At 43.9% G+C, this 18910-nt stretch overlaps 2 protein-coding genes across 2 annotated transcripts; both read right to left on the bottom strand.

The window, feature by feature from the left end:
• Positions 1-1770: 1770 nt before the first annotated feature.
• LOC128122735 (olfactory receptor 4D1-like) lies at positions 1771-2706 on the bottom strand. The gene has a single exon (XM_052758447.1). It carries the CDS (start codon positions 2704-2706, stop codon positions 1771-1773), a length of 936 nt encoding a protein of 311 aa, XP_052614407.1.
• A 14904-nt stretch (positions 2707-17610) lies between these two features.
• On the bottom strand, positions 17611-18552 carry LOC128122755 (olfactory receptor 4D1). The gene has a single exon (XM_052758471.1). The coding sequence runs from the start codon at positions 18550-18552 to the stop codon at positions 17611-17613; it is 942 nt and encodes a 313-aa protein (XP_052614431.1).
• Positions 18553-18910: the final 358 nt, after the last annotated feature.

Raw genomic sequence — 18910 nt, 5'->3', positions numbered from 1 at the left:
CCTCCCATGCTGTGTGTTGGCTTCACCGGGTGACCCCTGTTCATGGTAGCGTTTTCTTCTCATGGTCAGGACTTCTTAGTCAAGACAATTGTGTCTCTTCCTGTTGTCTTGGGTACCACATGCAGACACTGTTGTTTGACCTGGAAGGAAGGCTAGATGTTCCCCCTTTCCTTTTCTGTACAGACCGAGGTGACCACAGTGTTGGCCAACTGGGTCCTATGAGAATTCTACTGAGGTAGTTCTAGGGAATTGTCTCTCCAACACACACACACACACACACACACACACACACACACACACACACACACAGGCACAAAGAAAAAATCATTTTCATGCTTTTCCCTTTAATTTTGTCTTGCTAAATGGCTCAACTGTGAAGGTGTGACATCTGGAGCTCTGGCAGCCACATTCAGCATGAGAGGGAGGTAAGGCATCACCAAGAAGACAACATGGAACCATAACATTTTTGATCTGCTGAATTAACCAACTCGAAAGTGCTTATCCTCGGGTCCTCTACCTGAGACAGCAGTTCCTCCTTACCTGAGATGCTGTCATTAGCTTAGTCAGCTGCTGGAAAACAAAGGCATCTCATTGATACAGAGTTCAGAGGAGACGGCCAGTGTTTTCTGGACAATTCATGACCCCCCACACTCCAGTGCACAAGTGTCACACTGTAAGCACCACACCTTGAGAGGGGGTTTGTCATGCTAGAGTGAAGACAGAAAGAAGATCTGTCCAGGAGGTGGAGTCAGGAGGTTGTGGTCCTCCAGACCACAGACTCTGCTCCTGGAGAAGAGGCAATCCAGAGGATGTGAACAGTATCACAAGACATTAAAAGACTTCAGTGTGAGCGAGGTGGTGGTGATGCATACCCTTAATCCCAGCATTCTGGAGACAGAGGCAGGTGGATCTCTGTGAGTTTGAGACCAGCCTGGGCTACAGAGTGAGTTCCAGGTCAGCCAGGGCTACACAGAGAAACCCTGTCTCGAAACAAACAAACAAACAAAACAAACAAACAACAACAAAACCACCTTAATGTGAAGGGGGAATCTGGTTGAGATGTCACAGATCACACCAGTCCATGGCCCTCCTCCTCTCTAGTCTAAATTTTGACTGTGACTATGGATAAATGTGTGAGGAAGAAACAGAGAGGAAGAAATAGAGACAGGACCCACTCGGGACTGCCATCATGGTGCAGAGACACCAGGAGCGGCCTATGACTTCCGTGTCTTGGTTGGGACATTGCTGGAGGAAAGTGGGGGAAGCTCCTGCATTGGGCATTTAATGCTGCATCAATCTACAAAATGATGTACCTTGTCGGGGAGACATAGAGAAAGCCAGAGAGGGGAGGGTTAGGGTGCAGGGGAATGGAGAAGCAATGACTGTGCACATGGAGGTCTGCAGAGAAATGTTCTGCATCCTTGGCCTCCCAGGAGCACTCACTCCAGGGTGGGGATCCATACCTTGTGGCACTGAAGCGAGACTCAGTGGAACGACATCCTGCCACCACTTTCTTTGACTTTGAGCAAGTCACTGTGTTCTGGTTGTTCTTGTTTGTAAAATTATTATAACGAATGGTAACATGACATGTTTCTGAGGACAAATGAGATACAGGTGTGAGAGTCCCTAACACAGTTCCTTATACAGGAGTGAGCTATCAAGGACTATTAGTGTGATCCAACTTGAGCTTTGTGAGGGCTTTCCTTAGTGTCTACCAGGGATCATGTAAGTTCAGGGAGATTCGCTATTTAAAGTCACCCTGTTTAACGTTCACTCCCGGTGGTTAATTGTTAGGTTCTTCGCTAATTTCTTCATGGCTGTCTGCATCTCCTGGTTCCTGAGGGTGTAGATCATAGGGTTGAGCATGGGGGTCAAGACTGTGTAGCTGATGGACACAGCCTTGTCCAAGGGAAAGGGACTGAATGGCCGAGAATAGATATAGATGCAGGGAATGAAGATCATAGACACCACGATGATGTGGGTGGTGCAGGTGGAAGCCGCCTTCCTCCTGGCCTGGCCTGAGTGGGACCTCAGCATCACCAGGATGACAGTGTAAGAGATGAGAAGGAGGAGGAACCAGATGAGGACCAGCATCCCACTGTTGGAGATCATGAGGAACTCCAGGAGGGAGGTGTCCGTGCAGGCGAGTCTCAGCACTTGGGGGACATCACAGAAGAAATTATCCAGGACATTGGGGCCACAGAAGGGCAGTGGGAGCATCAGCGACAGCTGGACAATGGAATGGGCAAAGCCTCCTACCCAGGCAGCCACCACCAGCCCCGCGCACAGCCTGGTGTTCATGATGGAGACATAGTGGAGGGGCCGGGAGATGGCTATGTAGCGGTCATAGGCCATCACAGAGAGGAAGAAGACAGTCCCACCTCCCAAAAAGTGGAAGAAGAAGATTTGGGCCATGCAGCCTTGGTAGGAGATGGTCTTGGTCTCATAAAAAAAGTCAACCAGCATCTTTGGGCAGGTGACTGAGGAGAAGCAGAGGTCTATGACAGCGAGATTGCGGAGCAGGAAGTACATAGGTGTGTGGAGCCTGGAATCTGAGGTCACCGTGACTATGATGAGGAGGTTTCCCACCACAGTCGTGCTGTAGACAAACAAGAACACCAGAAACAAGAAGAGCTGAAGTTCACGACTCTGTGAGAACCCTGCCAGGATGAACTCTGACACCCAGGTGAGGTTGTTCTGGTCCATAGTGTCTTCTCCGTGCATATAGTGGAAACAGATGAAAGACATGAATACCTGAATATCTCCCTGCCCCTTTCAGCATCCCAGTTGTTCAGGTCCCTAGGAAGGGCATCCTCACGTGAAGACCATGACATCACTTGCCACCTTGGCTCTGTTGAGTTGAGTGGCCGCTGCAATACACATTCATAGATACTGATTTTGTTTTATCTGTCTGTTTGAGACAGAGTGTCACTATGTAAGCCCAGGCATGCCTCAAACTCAAGATCCCCTGCCTCAGAATCCTGAGTCCTCATGAGATCTCTTAAAGGCACCCAGAAGAACCTGTGACCTTCTTTCCCATGACTGACAGAGTGACAGGACGACGTTCACAATGAGACACCCTGGAGCAAATTTCAGGTCCTTATTTCCCTTAAGATCTGACCAAGAATAATGGACTTACTTGGCTAAGATCTCAGCTTCTCTGTGTATAGAGTATGAAGAAAAAGGTTTTCTTAGCTAGGTGTGTAGTGCAAGCCTACAGTCCTAGCATTCAAGAGGCAGAGACAGGAGGATCAGGAGTTCTTGATCATTCTTATCTACATAGGGTATAAGAGACCATCCTGAGCTACTTGTCACCCAGTCTTTAAGTGGGGGGGGGGCTTTCTTTACTGGCTTTTCTGTGGGACTGGAGAGGATGCCACCTTTGAAGTTCTTGTGTTTGCACTAACGAGCAGGGCTCGCTGGCTCTGGGTATCCCAGTCTGCTCTCCTCCTCCCTCATTCCAGGCTTTACGTTTTGTGCAAGTTTCAGCATGTAACACAACAGAATGGCAACAGTTCTTTCACAGTCTATTGTTTTTCCCCCAAAATTCAATCACAAGGGTCTGGAGACACAGGTCTGAATTTCATGGTTAATTTGCTCCCAGCAATGCACAGGCTGGATATCGGCAGTACTTAATGAGGCTCTGCTGGAGGTGGCAGGGCGTGTGAACAGTTATGAAGATGTGCAGTCTCCTGCCCAGGACCACTAGACACAACCAGAGGCCTGAAGTATCCAGTTTCTTCCCACTCTCCTTACCAGGTAAGGCTCCGGTGCAGGCAAAAGGGAGCTGGGGGTGAGAGATCCTTGAGACTAAGAGGACAAGGAGGATACTCAGAGCTCTTTCAGGAGGAGATCGATTTTATTACATGCTACAAATCTAAGGAGAGAGAAAGAGATGAATGAAAAAGAATTGGAATCAATGAGGCCAAAGAAAATTCCAAGGAAGAGAAATGGGAAATTAAGCAGGTTAATGGGGGGCAAAGGAAACATCAGGTTGGGGAAACATTTGTCTTAGAAATAGAAAGTCAAAAGGCAAGAAGACGGACAGTGTGCAGGCAAGGGGTCTCCCCACCTTCCTGTCCAGTCTAAAGCTCCCCCATTCTTTCTCCTCTGGCTTGTTGGGACCTATGAGCTGCTGGATTCCATTATCCCTCTCCTCATTCTTCACGTTCCTGTGTTCTTCCACTCCTGTCTCCATTCACACAGCAGCCTGGGAGACCTTTCTGAGTGGGGTGTGGTCAGGCCCCTTCCTTGTCATAATACTGAATGACCATCTAGTGCTCACAGCTTCAAACTCCAACTCTTAGAAGCTGCATACATTTCCGCACATAGAAACTGCAAAGAATAAAAGTCTGCTCGTGCAAGTGCAACTCCCCATCAGCATTCCATGTGAGGCTATAGAGGTCACCACCATATACCACACCTTTGTAATTAGTGTCCCTGTCACCCAAGAACCAACAGCCATCTAAGAAATTCGTAGCTTCTACATATACCATCTATTCAACTAAATGTGTATCTTCGGTAAGAACTCCTGTTTCCTTAAATAACTTTTGTTAGGAATCCAACCTAGAAACCCAGGTGCACCTTCTCTCTGGCTCCTTGCCCTGCATCCCCCACAAGAACTAATTCTTCATATACCCGGTTCCCAACCATACTTTATAAGCATCCCTGGGACAGCACTGATCATTTTTTCTGTTACCTCATGAACTGGATTGAAAATCCAGTAACAGCATCCATGACAACAACTCTGATTTAGAAGTTGCTCAGACATCTTTCAGCTTCACGTAATTGTTTCAAGTGACCTGCTCTGTAGACTATGTGGAGATGGTGCGATGGTTTTGCCCATCTTTCTGTCTTTTGCTCTCAGCATCCTCCCCTGCAACAGCAGGGTTGAGTCTAAGCTGAGTTGTTCCATGTGTAACCCAGAACACCTGTTTTTAACATCACACCTGCCATGCCTGCTCTCTCCCCTCACACTTCAGGCTCACTCTAGGCAAGCCTGTGCTACTCATTTATTCTTACCTACTGGTGAGTGTTTGCAAGGCTCTTCTAACAGCTGACCTGTGTGTAGGAAAGCAAACTCCTTTCTCTCACCTTATTTCAGTCCAGCATGGGACTTCATGGCTTACATCTTCTTGGAGGTCCTTTGCTGAGGCTTCAGCTTTCCAGTCCTTGGCCATCCCTCATGTGGGCTACATGTGTGGGACCCTAGAGGCACAGGGAATATCCCAGGGGGAACCTATTGGACAGGGCTCAGGAGGCAGAGCTGGGCTCATTACTACTGGGGCCTGTGCAGCACCGGGACTTGTTAAAAAGTTTCTGTATGTCTCAAAACATACTTCTTTTTTTTTTTTCAGATTCTCCCTTGAGGACCCAAAGCACCAAGAAGAGGAACAATTTTAGAGGTTGTTTTGTTTTGTTTTTGTGCTTCAGGGTTTTCTGTCCACTATCTTAAAAGATAAGGTCTTCAACAGGGGCTGGAGAGGTGGCTCAGTGGTTAAGAGCACTTAGTGAGCTTGGAGAGGATCCAGGTTCAAGTCCCAGCACCCACAATCTGGCTCACCCCAGCTTCAGGGACTCTGAAGCCCTCTTGCAGACTCCACCTCTCTTTTCTGCCCTCTGTGGACGCCACGCATGCATGTGGTGCATGTGCAGGCAAAAATTTATGCACATACATGTAAAAGTAAAATACTCTCTAATGTCACCAGAAACAGACTGAGGGGTCTCCGAGAACCTGTTTCTAGTCTGTTCTGCTCTGATCCTCTTTCTTAGACTAGTAGTTTTACCCTTGAAAGGATCACTCAGAGGGCTTGTTAGTGAACAGATTTGTACGCCCAAATGAGCCTTTCTGATCTGGTGGATCAATGGCAAAACCAAGAATCTGTGTTTGTAGAAGGTTCTCAGCTGATACCGGCTGACCTGTTCCGGGGACCAGACACTGGCTTGGTCATCAGGACAATGCACAGATCTATCACCACCATCAAGGTAACTGGTAGAGCTTCCTTCCTTCTCTCTTTCCTTCCTTCCTTCCTTTTAATTGAATTAGGTTGAATTGAAAGAGGTTTAGGTAAAACCATAGGTGGGAAATTGCTTGTATACTATAACAGGACCTTAAAACCTAATAAATCTTGTCCTTCACCTTGCCAACCAGATTGACACCATAAACTCACCACCCATAGCCAGTTCTACTCACACTATCTCTAAAGTGCTGGGATTCTTCGCATTTGAATTATCAGTCTCTTTACATATGAGAATTATACAGGAAATCCATATGTGTTCTCATCATGAAGAGCTGATAAAATGGAGTTGACAGGCATTGTATACTTGGTGTAATGTAAAAACTGTGTGGTATCTAAGAGTTCTCCCCAAACTCCAGGGGAAGACAATTGCGCCTTCCTATAGTGTCCCAGAATTCCTGCATGTCTCCTTCCTAGTTCTTTTAGAGTAAACATTTCCATTGTCTGAGTGATCCAGTTCCTCTCCCTTGTCTTTAGGACCTGACAGTTTCTCCCCCATTCTGTCCCAACCTATTGCTGAGGCTCCCCATTGAACCTCACTCTGATTCAGTATTTGACTTACTGAGTTTTTCATTTCAAGCTATACTTCAGTTTGGCTTTTCTTCAGAGATTCTATCTCTTTATTAAATTACTGTGGTGATATATTTGTAATCTAAGAAACAAAGCTTGCCTGAAGATCAGAGGACAGAGCCAGCCACAGAGTTAGCCACCAAGTTAGCCACAGAATTAACCACAGAGTTAGCCACGGAGGACAGGGGTGGTGGTGGCACAAGCCTTTAATTCCAGCACTAGGAAGGTTGAGGCAGCAATATGGCTGCGCAGAGAAAAGACTACAAGGCAGAACAAGACAGAAACTAGGCTCTTTCGGCTGAGGACTCAGAGGCACTCAGTTTGAGGATTCATGGAGACAGGATCTTCTCTTTTCGGCTGAGGAGTTAGCGAGGTGAGAAGTGGCTGTGGCTTGTTTCCTCTGATCTTTCAGCATTTACCCCAATATCTGGCTCTGGGTTTTTACTATAAGACTAGGATTCGTACAACATCTGGTGTCCAACAACTTTTGGGGCATGAATTCACGAAAAAGCCTCTTGCCTGTGGCTTTGCAGCCATGAGCTCAGGCTGGAGCTGCATGATGCCAGAGTCTGCACCCTGCCTGGGCCAGAGTCCCTACCCTGCTGCTAAGTTTTTGTTGCAGCCTCCCTGCAGCAAACTCCATGGGTTTGGGGCTCTGAAAACCACAGGAGTTAGCTGCTTTCACACACTCCTCTGTGCAGACAGCTGACTCCACAGTCAGGCTCAGACCCAGGCTCAGGCTCCAAACATGCCGGAATTAGCTGCTCTCATACATTCCCTGTGCAGACTGCTGGCTCTTTGGCTTCTCCCCTGTCTGGGGTGGGTCATGGCTTTCTCTGGGCCCCCTCCTTGGGCTGCTGCCACACCGTCATCTGAATCGTCATTATCAGCAGATTTGGTGAATCAGTTGGGATTTCTTAAAGGGAGAAATTAGTTACAAGAGAGTTTTTTCCCTACATTAAAAAAAAATGGGAAACACTATTACAATGGAAGGAGTTTGGTCTCTGATAATGTACTAGACGGTCTGAAAATGGAACGATTAAATGAGAGGATAATTAACTTAGATGGGTTGAGGTAATGTCAATTATGAACATTATTGTTTGATCATTCTAATTTTATCCCTAAAAAAGCTGGTTCATATAAATGTCAAGTTGGGAGATATGAGTGCCAAGATATAAGTCTTAGAAAAACTTATTAAAACAGATCATGGAGATATTCAGACTCAGACAAAGGAATTTAAAGGAGAACTAATTTTAACATTGCATTATAAGGTTACAGAGAAACAGCCTAAGGCTTTCAAACAGCCAACTTTATTTTATCCAATAACCTTAGAGGAACTGCCAAATGATACACATCTCCCTGACTGTGTAAGAGCTAAATGGACTCCTGTTCTAATGTCAGATTTGAGGAAATTCAAAGAAGCAATAGTCTCATATGGCATGTACTCACCATTTGTGAAGCAGATATTAAACTCCTGGTCAACTTGTAGTAGAATTATCCCTCAAGATTGGAAAGATTTGGTTACAGCAGTCTTAGAGGCTGGTCCACAATTACAATGGAGAACCTGGTGGAACGATGAGGCTAATATCATTGAAAAGCAGAGTAGGGCTAGAGGTATTGAAATTTGCCAAGAACAATTTATAGGGAGGGCAATTATGCTGATATACAAAGACAATCTTTATATGATGACCACACCCTGGCTTTATGCTGCATGGCAGTCTTGAATGCTCGGGACAGAATTGAAAAAGTAGGAAAGAGAATTGAGTCCTTTACTAAAGTTATACAGGGCCCCAAAGAAACCTTCACTGATTTCTTACAAAGACTGACTTCAGCAGTAAAGAGAATGATACCAAATTCAGAAGCAAGACGAATAATAATAATTGAATCTCTGGCTTTTGAAAATGCCAATGCACAATGCCATTAAAGGCAAGATCAGTACCCTTGGAGGAATGAATCTGAGATGCAATCAATATTGAATCTCATGACCATGATGATGCTTGGATAGGAGAGGTGATTTCCAGAGGTTTGAAGAAAAATAGTAATGTCAAATGTTTCAATTGTGGGAAACAAGGTCACCAAAAAAGGGACTATAAACAGGGCATTCCTAGAAACTATTTTTTCAAGGAATAATTCCAACAGAATGCCCTTCCCTTCTGGATTATGCAGAAGGTGTGGCAAAGGCAGACATTGGGCTAATGAATGTAGATCAACAAGGGACAGACAAGGTAATCTGTAGCACGAATCTTAAAAGTTCTTATTAATAAAAATCAAACCTGAGCCAGATATTGGGATGAACACTGGAAGATCAGAGAAGCAGAACAAACCACAGCTTCCTCACCTCACCAGTTCCTCAGCTGATCCTGTTTCCTCAGACTGGAAGCTTCTGAGTTCTCATCCAGAATGAATCTCAGCTGAACTGTGCTGCTCGAAAGCCTGAAAGCTTAATCAGCCAAATGCTTCTAGTTCCTGGTCTTCACGCCTTATATACCTTTCTGCTATCTGCCATCACTCCCCGGGATTAAAGGCTCACTTCTTGGGATTAAAGGTGTGTGTCAGCATGCCTGGCTGTTTCCAATGTGGCCTTGAACTCACAGAGGTCCAGAGGGATTTCTGCCTCTGGAATGCTAGGATTAAAGGTGGGAGTGCCACCATTTTCTAGCCTCTGTATCTAGTGGCTGTCCTGTTCTCTGACCCCAGATAAGTTTATTAGGGTGCACAATATTTTGGGGAACACAATACCACCACAGTAATCCCTTGCCTTTGCTGTCAGGAAACTCCCTGAGGGGACTCTCACAGGCCCCCATGTCAAATTTGGTTTAGTCATTTCCTGTCATCGTGGAGGAAACTCCTTCCCAGAGCAATTAAAGAACCTAATACCTATTGTAAGAAACCATACTGCTCTGGATGATAGAACAGCTTTAGAAGAGAGAACAAAAAATCAGGAGAAGCCATAAATCAAAATTGATAGAGATTAGATTTGGAAACTCCCCAAAGTCAGGGTTAGGGAAGGATTTTTTGTTTTTGTCTTTCAGGAGAATGAAGGCTAAGGAATCTGAAGACTGCTGGACAAATGAGACATCTGATGAAAAAGGACAAACCATCCAGAAAAAATGTTCCACAAAAAGGAGTAAATAGTCCTATTGGTACATCGTCTCTCCAACAGGATACAATTTCATAAATTTTCATAAATGTTTGCTTCTGCTGTTCTCTACAGACACATAATGCAAATGGTCTTTATATAGTCCCAGTTTAATTTAAAATTAAAGCTGGCTTTGGAGTTGGAGTGTGGCTTTCTCCTTCTCTAAACCCAAGCACGCTTATTAAGGTAAAATCTAAAATCTCTGTCTCATGTCAGAAGAGCCACCTGATATGGGACAGAAGAAAAACTAAAATTAAGGGACTGTTCTATTGCCACTAATCTCATAATCCTTTGGTTTTATTTTGGATCTTTAAAACTTTTTTAAGGTATAAATTGTATATCAAAATTTATAAGATTTATATATATTAAACTTTTGTCATGATATTAATAGTCATATAGAGTACTAACTAATTCTAGAAAAAAAGCTTCATCTAGCTTCCTGTACATGATTTCAAGTTTGAGTCTATCAGTTTTCTGCAGTGAACCATGACCACACCTAACAGTGACCTTCAAAGTCTCCAACAGGATGATGGGGTCCCACAATGACAAGTCTGTCAGGACTATGATAATGGCATTAAGCTAATAAACACCAACCAAAAATCAGCTTTGTACTACAAACTGCTCAGGACAATTTCGAGATGGCTAGCTGAGACAATCCAGCCTCACAGACTACTCTACCCAGGACTTGAGACAAACCCTGCACTTTCTCATTATGTAGAGACTAAACAACAAATGATACAGCTACCTCTCCTAGCACTAGACAATTAACCCAAAATTTTTCTTTTCAGGATGCCCTAAAGATGCTGTCACCCACCCCCCAGACAGCAGGAAGTAAATTTAAGAACATGACGCCCACATTCCTAAGAGGTGGGGTGGGTGGTTTTTGGTCATTTAATGGGTTATAGATAATTGTCATTGTTTTGGTGATTGATTACAAGTTGTTATTGGTAATGGTCAGGAAAAAAAACTGAACAAAGGAGATTAGGGTTCTTGTTTGAAAAAAAAGAAAAGAAAAAAGAGGATATAGATATAATAAAAAAGTAGATTATTGAATCTACTCTGAAAAAACACAGGAATATAGATATAAGATTAAAAAGGTAGATTATTGAATCTACTTCTTAAAATCAACTATCAATTTTAAAATAGTTTACATTGATATGAATCTTTGTATATTGATACAAAGTTGAGATTATTTTTTTGGAATATACTGTACATATATTTCTACTCTTGTTCAAAGTATCATGCCTAAACAGCTCATTTAACAATGTAATGCAATTTTCTAGTCCTTGAAAGTTATTATTACCAGCTATTTAGGACAATAAAGAAATGTAGGTTAGTAGTTAGTCACCTATTACAATGGAACTTGTAGTGATGTTAGGTATGTTTTCAAGGTCAAACAGTGATATACTTTAGATAGTCTTCAAACACTTCAGAGATATGCAGACTATGTCATTTAAGATTTTTTAATAACATAGATTCTTTTTTTTTTTTTATTACAATGAGACATGTCTGCTCCTGGCAGCACCAATCTACTTCAAAGATGGTGATGGACATTGACGAAAATTCCACATTGAGTTTACTTTCTTTTTTTTTTTTTTTTTTTTTTTTAAAGATTTATTTATTACCTATACAGTGTCCTGCCTGCATGCCTTCACACCAGAAGAGGGCACCAGATGTCATTACAGATGGTTGTGAGCCACCATGTGGTTGCTGGGAATTGAACTCAGGATCTCTGGAAGAACAGTTACTGCTCTTAACCTCTGAGCCATCTCTCCAGCCCTGAGTTTACTTTCTTTGTGGCAAGTTAGCCACTGGCCAAGAAAATGCCCTTGCCTTGACTACTGACAAATGGGACAAGCAGGACACAAAAGAAAGGACTGCTGAACTTTTCCAAGACAAGGTGGGACAGTCCTTCAGAAAATCCTGCTTCACAGAAAAGTCTATCAGATATGCTAGGCCTGTAGGTTGAAGATGAATGCCCCAATGTTGCAGAGGAACCTTGGGTGACTGTCCAGGCAGTCAGCTGTTTCTGTCATTTCTCACATATTTTGGAAATCACTTGTTTGCACTTCCTGCTTACTCAGTTAATATTATTTCCTTCTCAGGTCTCTGATGGAATTGAAGACTAGATAGTTATAGTTTTCCTTGTTAACAAGGAAACTCACTAAAGATGTGTAAAGTGTGTAAGTTTGAAAGACATCAAAAGACAGTTTTTGGTTGGTCATATAAGTTAGAATAGAAAGTGAATTAGGTACAACACTTTGAACTCACCAAAATATGATAAATAATGGAGTATTTTCTCTGAATTTGTCAAATGTTAATGGACTGGACATTGTTAATGTAATTCTTGACTGTATATATTGTATATAGTTATTGTACTTATTGTATACAGTTTTTCTTATATTAGATATAACCTTTTATTATTTTAGACAAAAAGGGGGAAGTGTGGTGATACATTTGTAATCTAAAAAATAAAGATTGCCTGAAGATCAGAGGACAGAGCCAGCCACAGAGTTAGTCATGGAGTTAGCCACAGAAGATGGGGGTGGTGGTGGCACACACCTTTAATTCCAGCCCTTGGGATCACAACACCTTTAGTTCTGGCACTTGGGATCTCATGCCTTTGCTCCCAGTACTTAGGAGTCACACATGCCTTTAATCCCAGCACTAGGAAGGTTAAGACAGGAAGTAATATGGCTGGGCAGAGAAAGGAATATAAGGCAAGAGGAGACAGGAATTAGTCCCTTTTGGCTGAGGACTCAGAGGCATTTGGTCTGAGGATTCATGGAGACATGGTCTTCTCTTTTTAGCTGAGGAGTTGGTGAGGTGAGAAGTGGCTGAGGCTTGCTTCCTCTGATCTTTCAGCTTTCACCCCAATATCTGACTCCTGGTTTTTATTATAAGATGGTTTAGGATTTGTGCAACAGGTTACATTTCCATATCTCAAATTGTTTTCATTATTTTATTCAAATGTTTATGTTTTTTGAAGTCTTCATTCTGGTGCTCATTTATATCCTCTTCATGTTCCTTGGGCACATGTATTATTGTTGGTTTAAGGTCATTGTCTTGTGTGATATCTAAGTTGCTTTTTTTCAAGGCACATTACTTGGGAGCACTTATTTTTCAAAGAGACCTTTTATCTTGATTGCTCATGCTGCTTGTATCTTTGCAATGAAACCAAGTCATCAGAAAATGTTTCTCACCTTGGTTGAGTAGGGGTTTGGATCTGTTTGTTGTCAGATTATGGGACAACAGGAGAGGTGCTTGGAGCTCATTTTTTGGGCAACACATTTGTTGATATACAAATGAGGTATCAGAAGGTCCTGACTCAGCTAGGTGAAGCTTCTGAACCCCAGATCAGACCTTCTGTGGAGTTAGAAGATTCTCACTGCTGATCCTTGGAGTCTGTGGACAGCTCACCAGGTCCTGCAGTTAGTCCTTTGGTGACAGGGTTTAGAGAGTGTCTTGTCAGGTGTAGGTGTTGCTACCTGGGGAGGTGCATAGGACTCATAATCTTCAGGGATAGGTGTTGTAGATGGAAGGGTGCCAAAAGTTGGGGGTCCTTACCTGGGGGAAGGAGGAGAGTGTGGGACAAGCAATGCTCAGGCAGGCAGTGGATTGGGGCAGGATCACACCTTCCAATGTGAAAAATATGAGTGAGTTTATGAGAAAAGCTTGTGGAATGAGAGATGCTACTCTGATCATCTAAGATAAATACAGTATTTTACAAACCATATTTCTACCTTCTGTGAATTTTTTCTCCTTTTCCAATTGAACCTTTCTAAAGTGGCATTCTGATCCCCTTTCATGAATTTGTGAATGTTAATTATAGTAAATATGGTACAGTAGCCATCCCAGGCTTTGACTGCGTCAGTGTTACTGACCTACCAATGTTACATGAGAAGTTCTCAGGATGCCTCTTAGTGTGATTGGTCTGCTGCAGCAGTGCCCCATAGGCTGGATCGTAGTATGGAATATAAATGTGTTTCTCACAGCTCTTGTGGTGGGAAAACTCTGAAGTCAAGGTGCTGCAGGATTAGAGGACTTAGAAGGCTGGATCTGTGGCTTATAGGCAGCTGACTTTTCCCTGTGTTCTCACATGGGGGGAAGCAGGTGGCTCTCTGGGATCTCCTTTATAAGGACACTAGTCACATTCATGTTATGAGGTGACCTACTCACCTAACAAAGACCCCACAACACACAAAACATCAGATTTTGGTTTCAGCACATGACTTTGTGGGGTCAGCAAACATTCAGTCTATAGCAGTTTCCATGGGAAAAAAATGGGCAAAATTTATAATAGAGCTCTTCATCACTCCTTATAGAGGCAAATACAATTACTTCAAAATAAAGGGTTCAGCTAGGAACATTTTTAAAGCTGTATTATTTTGTTTTCTGTGGTGATATTTTGTTTGTGCTCTCACAAATAAAGCTTGCCTGGAGATCAGAGTGTGGAGCTAACCACTGGAGGCCAGGCAGTGGTGGCACACACACCTTTAGTGGAGAGAGGAAGTAATAAGGCAGGGGGAAAACAGGAGCTCAGCCCTTTCAGTCTGAGGATTTGGCAGAGGCTTCTTACAAGCCTCTCTAGTAGCTGACTCCTTTACTTCTCTGATCTTTCAGCATTTATGCCAATATCTGACTCTGGGTTTTTATTATTAAGACCAATTAGGATTCATGCTAGATATGGTGCCCAATGCGGGGCATGAAAAAGCCACCTGCCTGTGACTTTGCAGTCACCAGCACAGGCCAGAACTGCATGCAGCCTGAGTCACTAACCCACTGGCTACATTTCTGTTGCATCCTATCTGCAGCAAACTCCATAGGCTTTTGGGCTCCAAAAACCACAGGAGTTAGCAGCTTTCACACATTTCCCCATGCAGATAAATGGCTGGCTTTTTGGCTTCCTCTTTCCACCCTGATTTTCTTGGTGTTTCTTTTCTTTTTTTTTTATTGTTTATTGTTGTTGTTGTTTGGTTTTATTTTGACACAGGGTCTCTCCAAGTAGCCCTGGATGTCCTAGAACTCACTAAGTAGACCAGACTGACCTCAAATTTACCAAGATCTAGTTGGCTCCTGAGTGTTGATGAGCCACCACACCCAACTTGTTTTTCCCCTACTTTCTTATTTTTGTCTTACTTTAGTATCTGTCTTTTATTAGGGTGAGTTTTTTCATCTGTCTTGTGGTCTGTGGTTAAACATTAGTATTTCAAACTGAAACACTCAGACATTTGCTGTAAGCTCTGTGTATGAGCAGGGCTTGGCACATAGAGCTCTTCCCAGTTCATCAGACCAGGCATTTTCTCAGGAGCTTCCTTAATGATAATTTGGAACGAATGATAGAATCCTGGAAACTGACCCTCTGGGCTTTTAGTGTCTCTAAATAAAATTCTTCAGGGTTGGTAATGTAGCTTCTTTGGTAGATTGCTTGTCTAGCAGGCATGAAGCCTGGGTTTAATCCCTCATACCTTATTAACCAATGGTGGTCTGTGTCTACAATCCAAGCACTCTGGAGTTAGAAGCAGGAGGATAGAAGTGTAAGGTTATCCTTAGGTACATAGAAAGTTTCATGTCCTTCTAGAACACATGAGATCCTGATGATGATGGTGATGATGATGGTGATGATGATGGTGAAGACGGTGATGGTAATGATGATGATGGTGATGATGACAATGGTGATGATGATGACGATGCTAGTGATGATGATGATGGTGATGGTAATGATGATAATGATAGTGATGATGATGGTGATAATATGGTGATGGTGATGGTGATAATGATGATAATGATGGTGATGATGATGGTAATGATGGATGATGGTGATAGTGATGATGATGGTGGTGATGATGCTGATGATACCATAATATCTTTCTGATGTCCTGTTAGGGCTCTAATATAGGAATTCTGCAATTGCAGGGTGAAGAGTAGAAGGGAGACCCTCCCTCAGCCTATATGAGCAGCTGACCTTAGGTTTCCCTGGTACTCTCAGCTTCCCATGTTATGTGTTGGCTTCACCAGGCATTTGAGTTGGTGATCCATGTTCATGGTAGCGTTTTCTTCTCATGGTCAGGACTTCTTAGTCAAGACAATTGTGTCTCTTCCCTTTGTCTTGGGTACCACATGCAGACACTGTTGTTTGACCTGGAAGGAAGGCTAGACGGTACCCTGTCCTTTTCTGTACAGACCAAGGTGACCACAGTGTTGGCCAACTGGGTCCTATGAGAATTCTACTGAGGTAGTTCTAGGGAATTGTCTCCCCAACACACACACACACACACACACACACACACACACACACACACACACACACACACAGAGGCACAAAGAAAAAATCATTTTCATGCTTTTCCCTTTAATTTTGTCTTGCTAAATGGCTCAACTGTGAAGATGTAACATCCGGAGCTCTGGCAGCCACATTCAGCATGAGAGGGGAGGTAAGGCATCACCAAGAAGACAACATGGAATCATAACATTTTTGATCTGCTGAATTAACCAACTCGAAAGTGCTTATCCTCGGGTCTTCTACCTGAGACAGCAGTTCCTCCTTACCTGAGATGCTGTCATTAGCTTAGTCAGCTGCTGGACAACAAAGGCATCTCATTGATACAGAGTTCAGAAGAGATGGCCAATGTTTTCTGGACAATTCACGACCCCACACACCCCAGTGCAGAAGTGTCACACAGTAAGTACCACATTTTGAGAGGGGGGTGTTGTCATACAAGAGTGAAGATAGAAGATTTGCCTGGGATGGTGGAGTCAGGAGACTGTGGTCAGGAGGACCAGGACTCCTGGAGAAGAGGCAATCCAGAGGATGTGAACAGTATCACAAGACATTTGAAAGACTTTAATGTGAAGGGAGAATCTGGTTGAAATGTCACAGATCACACCAGTCAATGGCCCTCCTCTTCTCTAGTCTAAATTTTGACTGTGAATACAGATAAGTGTGTGAGGAAGAAACAGAGAGGAAGAAATAGAGACAGCACCCACTCAGGGCTGCCATCATGGTGCAGAGACACCAGGAGCAGCCTGTGACTTCCATGTCTTGGTTGGGACGGTGCTGGAGGAAAGCAGGGGAAAGCACCTGCATTGTGATCTAAACTTAGCATCACCTTATGCTGAGACTTTTGCAAAATTCTGTATACTCCACATTGAAGAAATGTACAGAAATAACGTTACAACAAAACCAGTTACCAGAAGGTTAGAAGAAACCAGAAACACCTGTCCCAATCAGATGCAGCTGAAGGCACTGAGAGATTTCCCAAGGAATGTGACATGTCCCCAGGCCCTCTCAAAGCTCGCATCCTGGTTGGGAGGTCACATCTGTGCCTATCAACTTGGAGTCAATGGGACAAAGTTCTATCATTCAGTTGCTTCCACCTTGACCAAGTAGCCAGATCCTTAGCTTTCTTATCTGTAATATTTTCATATAAAGTATGTAAAGTAAAGTAGTAAATTATCTAATAGTGCCTGACACAGGAGTAGCTCCTTAAGACATATTACTGTAATCTGATTTGTTGGGGTGTGTGTGTGTGCATGTGTGTTCATGTGGAGGTCAGAGGGGAGTTCCTAAGATACTATCGATAAAGGTTTTTGTTTTTTTTTTTTTTACACAGTGTCTCTCACTGGCCTTTAAATTACCAAGGCTGACTGGCCAATAGCTACCAGGGTCCCCCTGTCTCCAGCTCTCCAGCTTTGGGGTTACAAGAAGGCACTGCTACACTGGGGATTTTGCATGGGAGCTCTGTGGTCTTTGTGTTCTTAAGGCAAACACTTCACCGGCTGGGCTTTCTCCCCAGCCCTGGTCATTCTGTATAAGGACTTTCCTCTGCTTTTCTCCCAGCGCAGTACAAGTCCAGAGAAACCTGGCATTGAAAGCCAACTAATTTAAAGTTCATCCCCTTTACTAAGCACTAAGCGCTTTGCTAGTCTCTTCATGGCTGTCTGCATCTCCTGGTTCCTGAGAGTGTAGATCATAGGGTTGAGCATGGGGGTCAAGACTGTGTAGCTGATGGACACAGCCTTGTCCAAGGGAAAAGGAGTGAATGGCCGAGAATAGATGTAGATGCAAGGAATGAAGATCATAGACACCACGATGATGTGGGTGGTGCAGGTGGAAGCCGCCTTCCTCCTGGCCTGGCCTGAGTGTGACCTCAGCATCACCAGGATGACAGTGTAAGAGATGAGAAGGAGGAGGAACCAGATGAGGACCAGCATCCCACTGTTGGAGATCATGAGGAACTCCAGGAGGGAGGTGTCCGTGCAGGCGAGTCTCAGCACTTGGGGGACATCACAGTAGAAGTTATCCAGGACATTGGGGCCACAGAAGGGCAGTGGGAGCATCAGCAACAGCTGGACAATGGAATGGACAAAGCCCCCTACCCAGGCAGCCACCACCAGCCCCACACACAGCCTGGTGTTCATGATGGAGACATAGTGGAGGGGCCGGGAGATGGCTATGTAGCGGTCATAGGCCATCACAGAGAGGAAGAAGACAGTCCCACCTCCCAGGAGGTGGAAGAAGAAGATCTGGGCCATGCAGCCCTGGTAGGAGATGGTCTTTGTTCTGTGAAAGAAGTCCACCAACATCTTGGGGGAGGTGACTGTGGAATAGCTGAGGTCTATGACAGCCAGATTTCGGAGCAGAAAATACATAGGCATGTCCAGTCGGGGATCAAAGGTCACAGTGACCATGATAAGGATGTTTCCCACCACAGTGGTGATGTAGACAAACAGGAACACCACAAATAGGAGTTTTTGGAGTTCTTGAGTCTGTGAGAACCCTAACAGAATAAATTCTGACACCCATGTGATGTTCTGGGGTTCCATGGGACGCTTCCCACGTGCCTAGAGAGAGATGACACAAAGTGAAAACACTGTGAAAATTCGTCAGGTTTTTGTTTATTTGCTTGCTTGCTTTGGAGGATCAGGATTGATTGGTCAAAGTTATTTCAAGATATGGCTTGACAGAGCTTTCTGGGAGGATAAAGCCATTGCCAAGTTCCTGCGGGATTAGCTCCCGGACCACATCTGGCACTGCATCGTAGGCATGGATAGGTAAGCTCCCTGCTCCCCTGGACCACAATGTCTTTGTGCAACAGTTTATTTCTAATTCTTTTTCATACCTCCAGCATCCAGCATACGGCCTTGTGAAATCTAGCTTTCACAAATCTGTTTGAATCACTTG

This window comes from Peromyscus californicus, unplaced genomic scaffold (genome assembly GCF_007827085.1).
Source record: "Peromyscus californicus insignis strain IS unplaced genomic scaffold, ASM782708v3 Scaffold_3__1_contigs__length_106647218, whole genome shotgun sequence".
NCBI classification, from domain to species: domain Eukaryota; kingdom Metazoa; phylum Chordata; class Mammalia; order Rodentia; family Cricetidae; genus Peromyscus; species Peromyscus californicus.
The sequence above is the reverse complement of the archived record's forward strand: the minus strand, read 5'-3'. Positions and strand labels throughout refer to the sequence as shown.

Coding starts and splice junctions, on each gene's coding strand:
- LOC128122735 (XM_052758447.1), bottom strand. CDS start 2,706: ATGGACCAGAACAACCTCACCTGGGTGTCAGAGTTCATCCTGGCAGGG.
- LOC128122755 (XM_052758471.1), bottom strand. CDS start 18,552: ATGGAACCCCAGAACATCACATGGGTGTCAGAATTTATTCTGTTAGGG.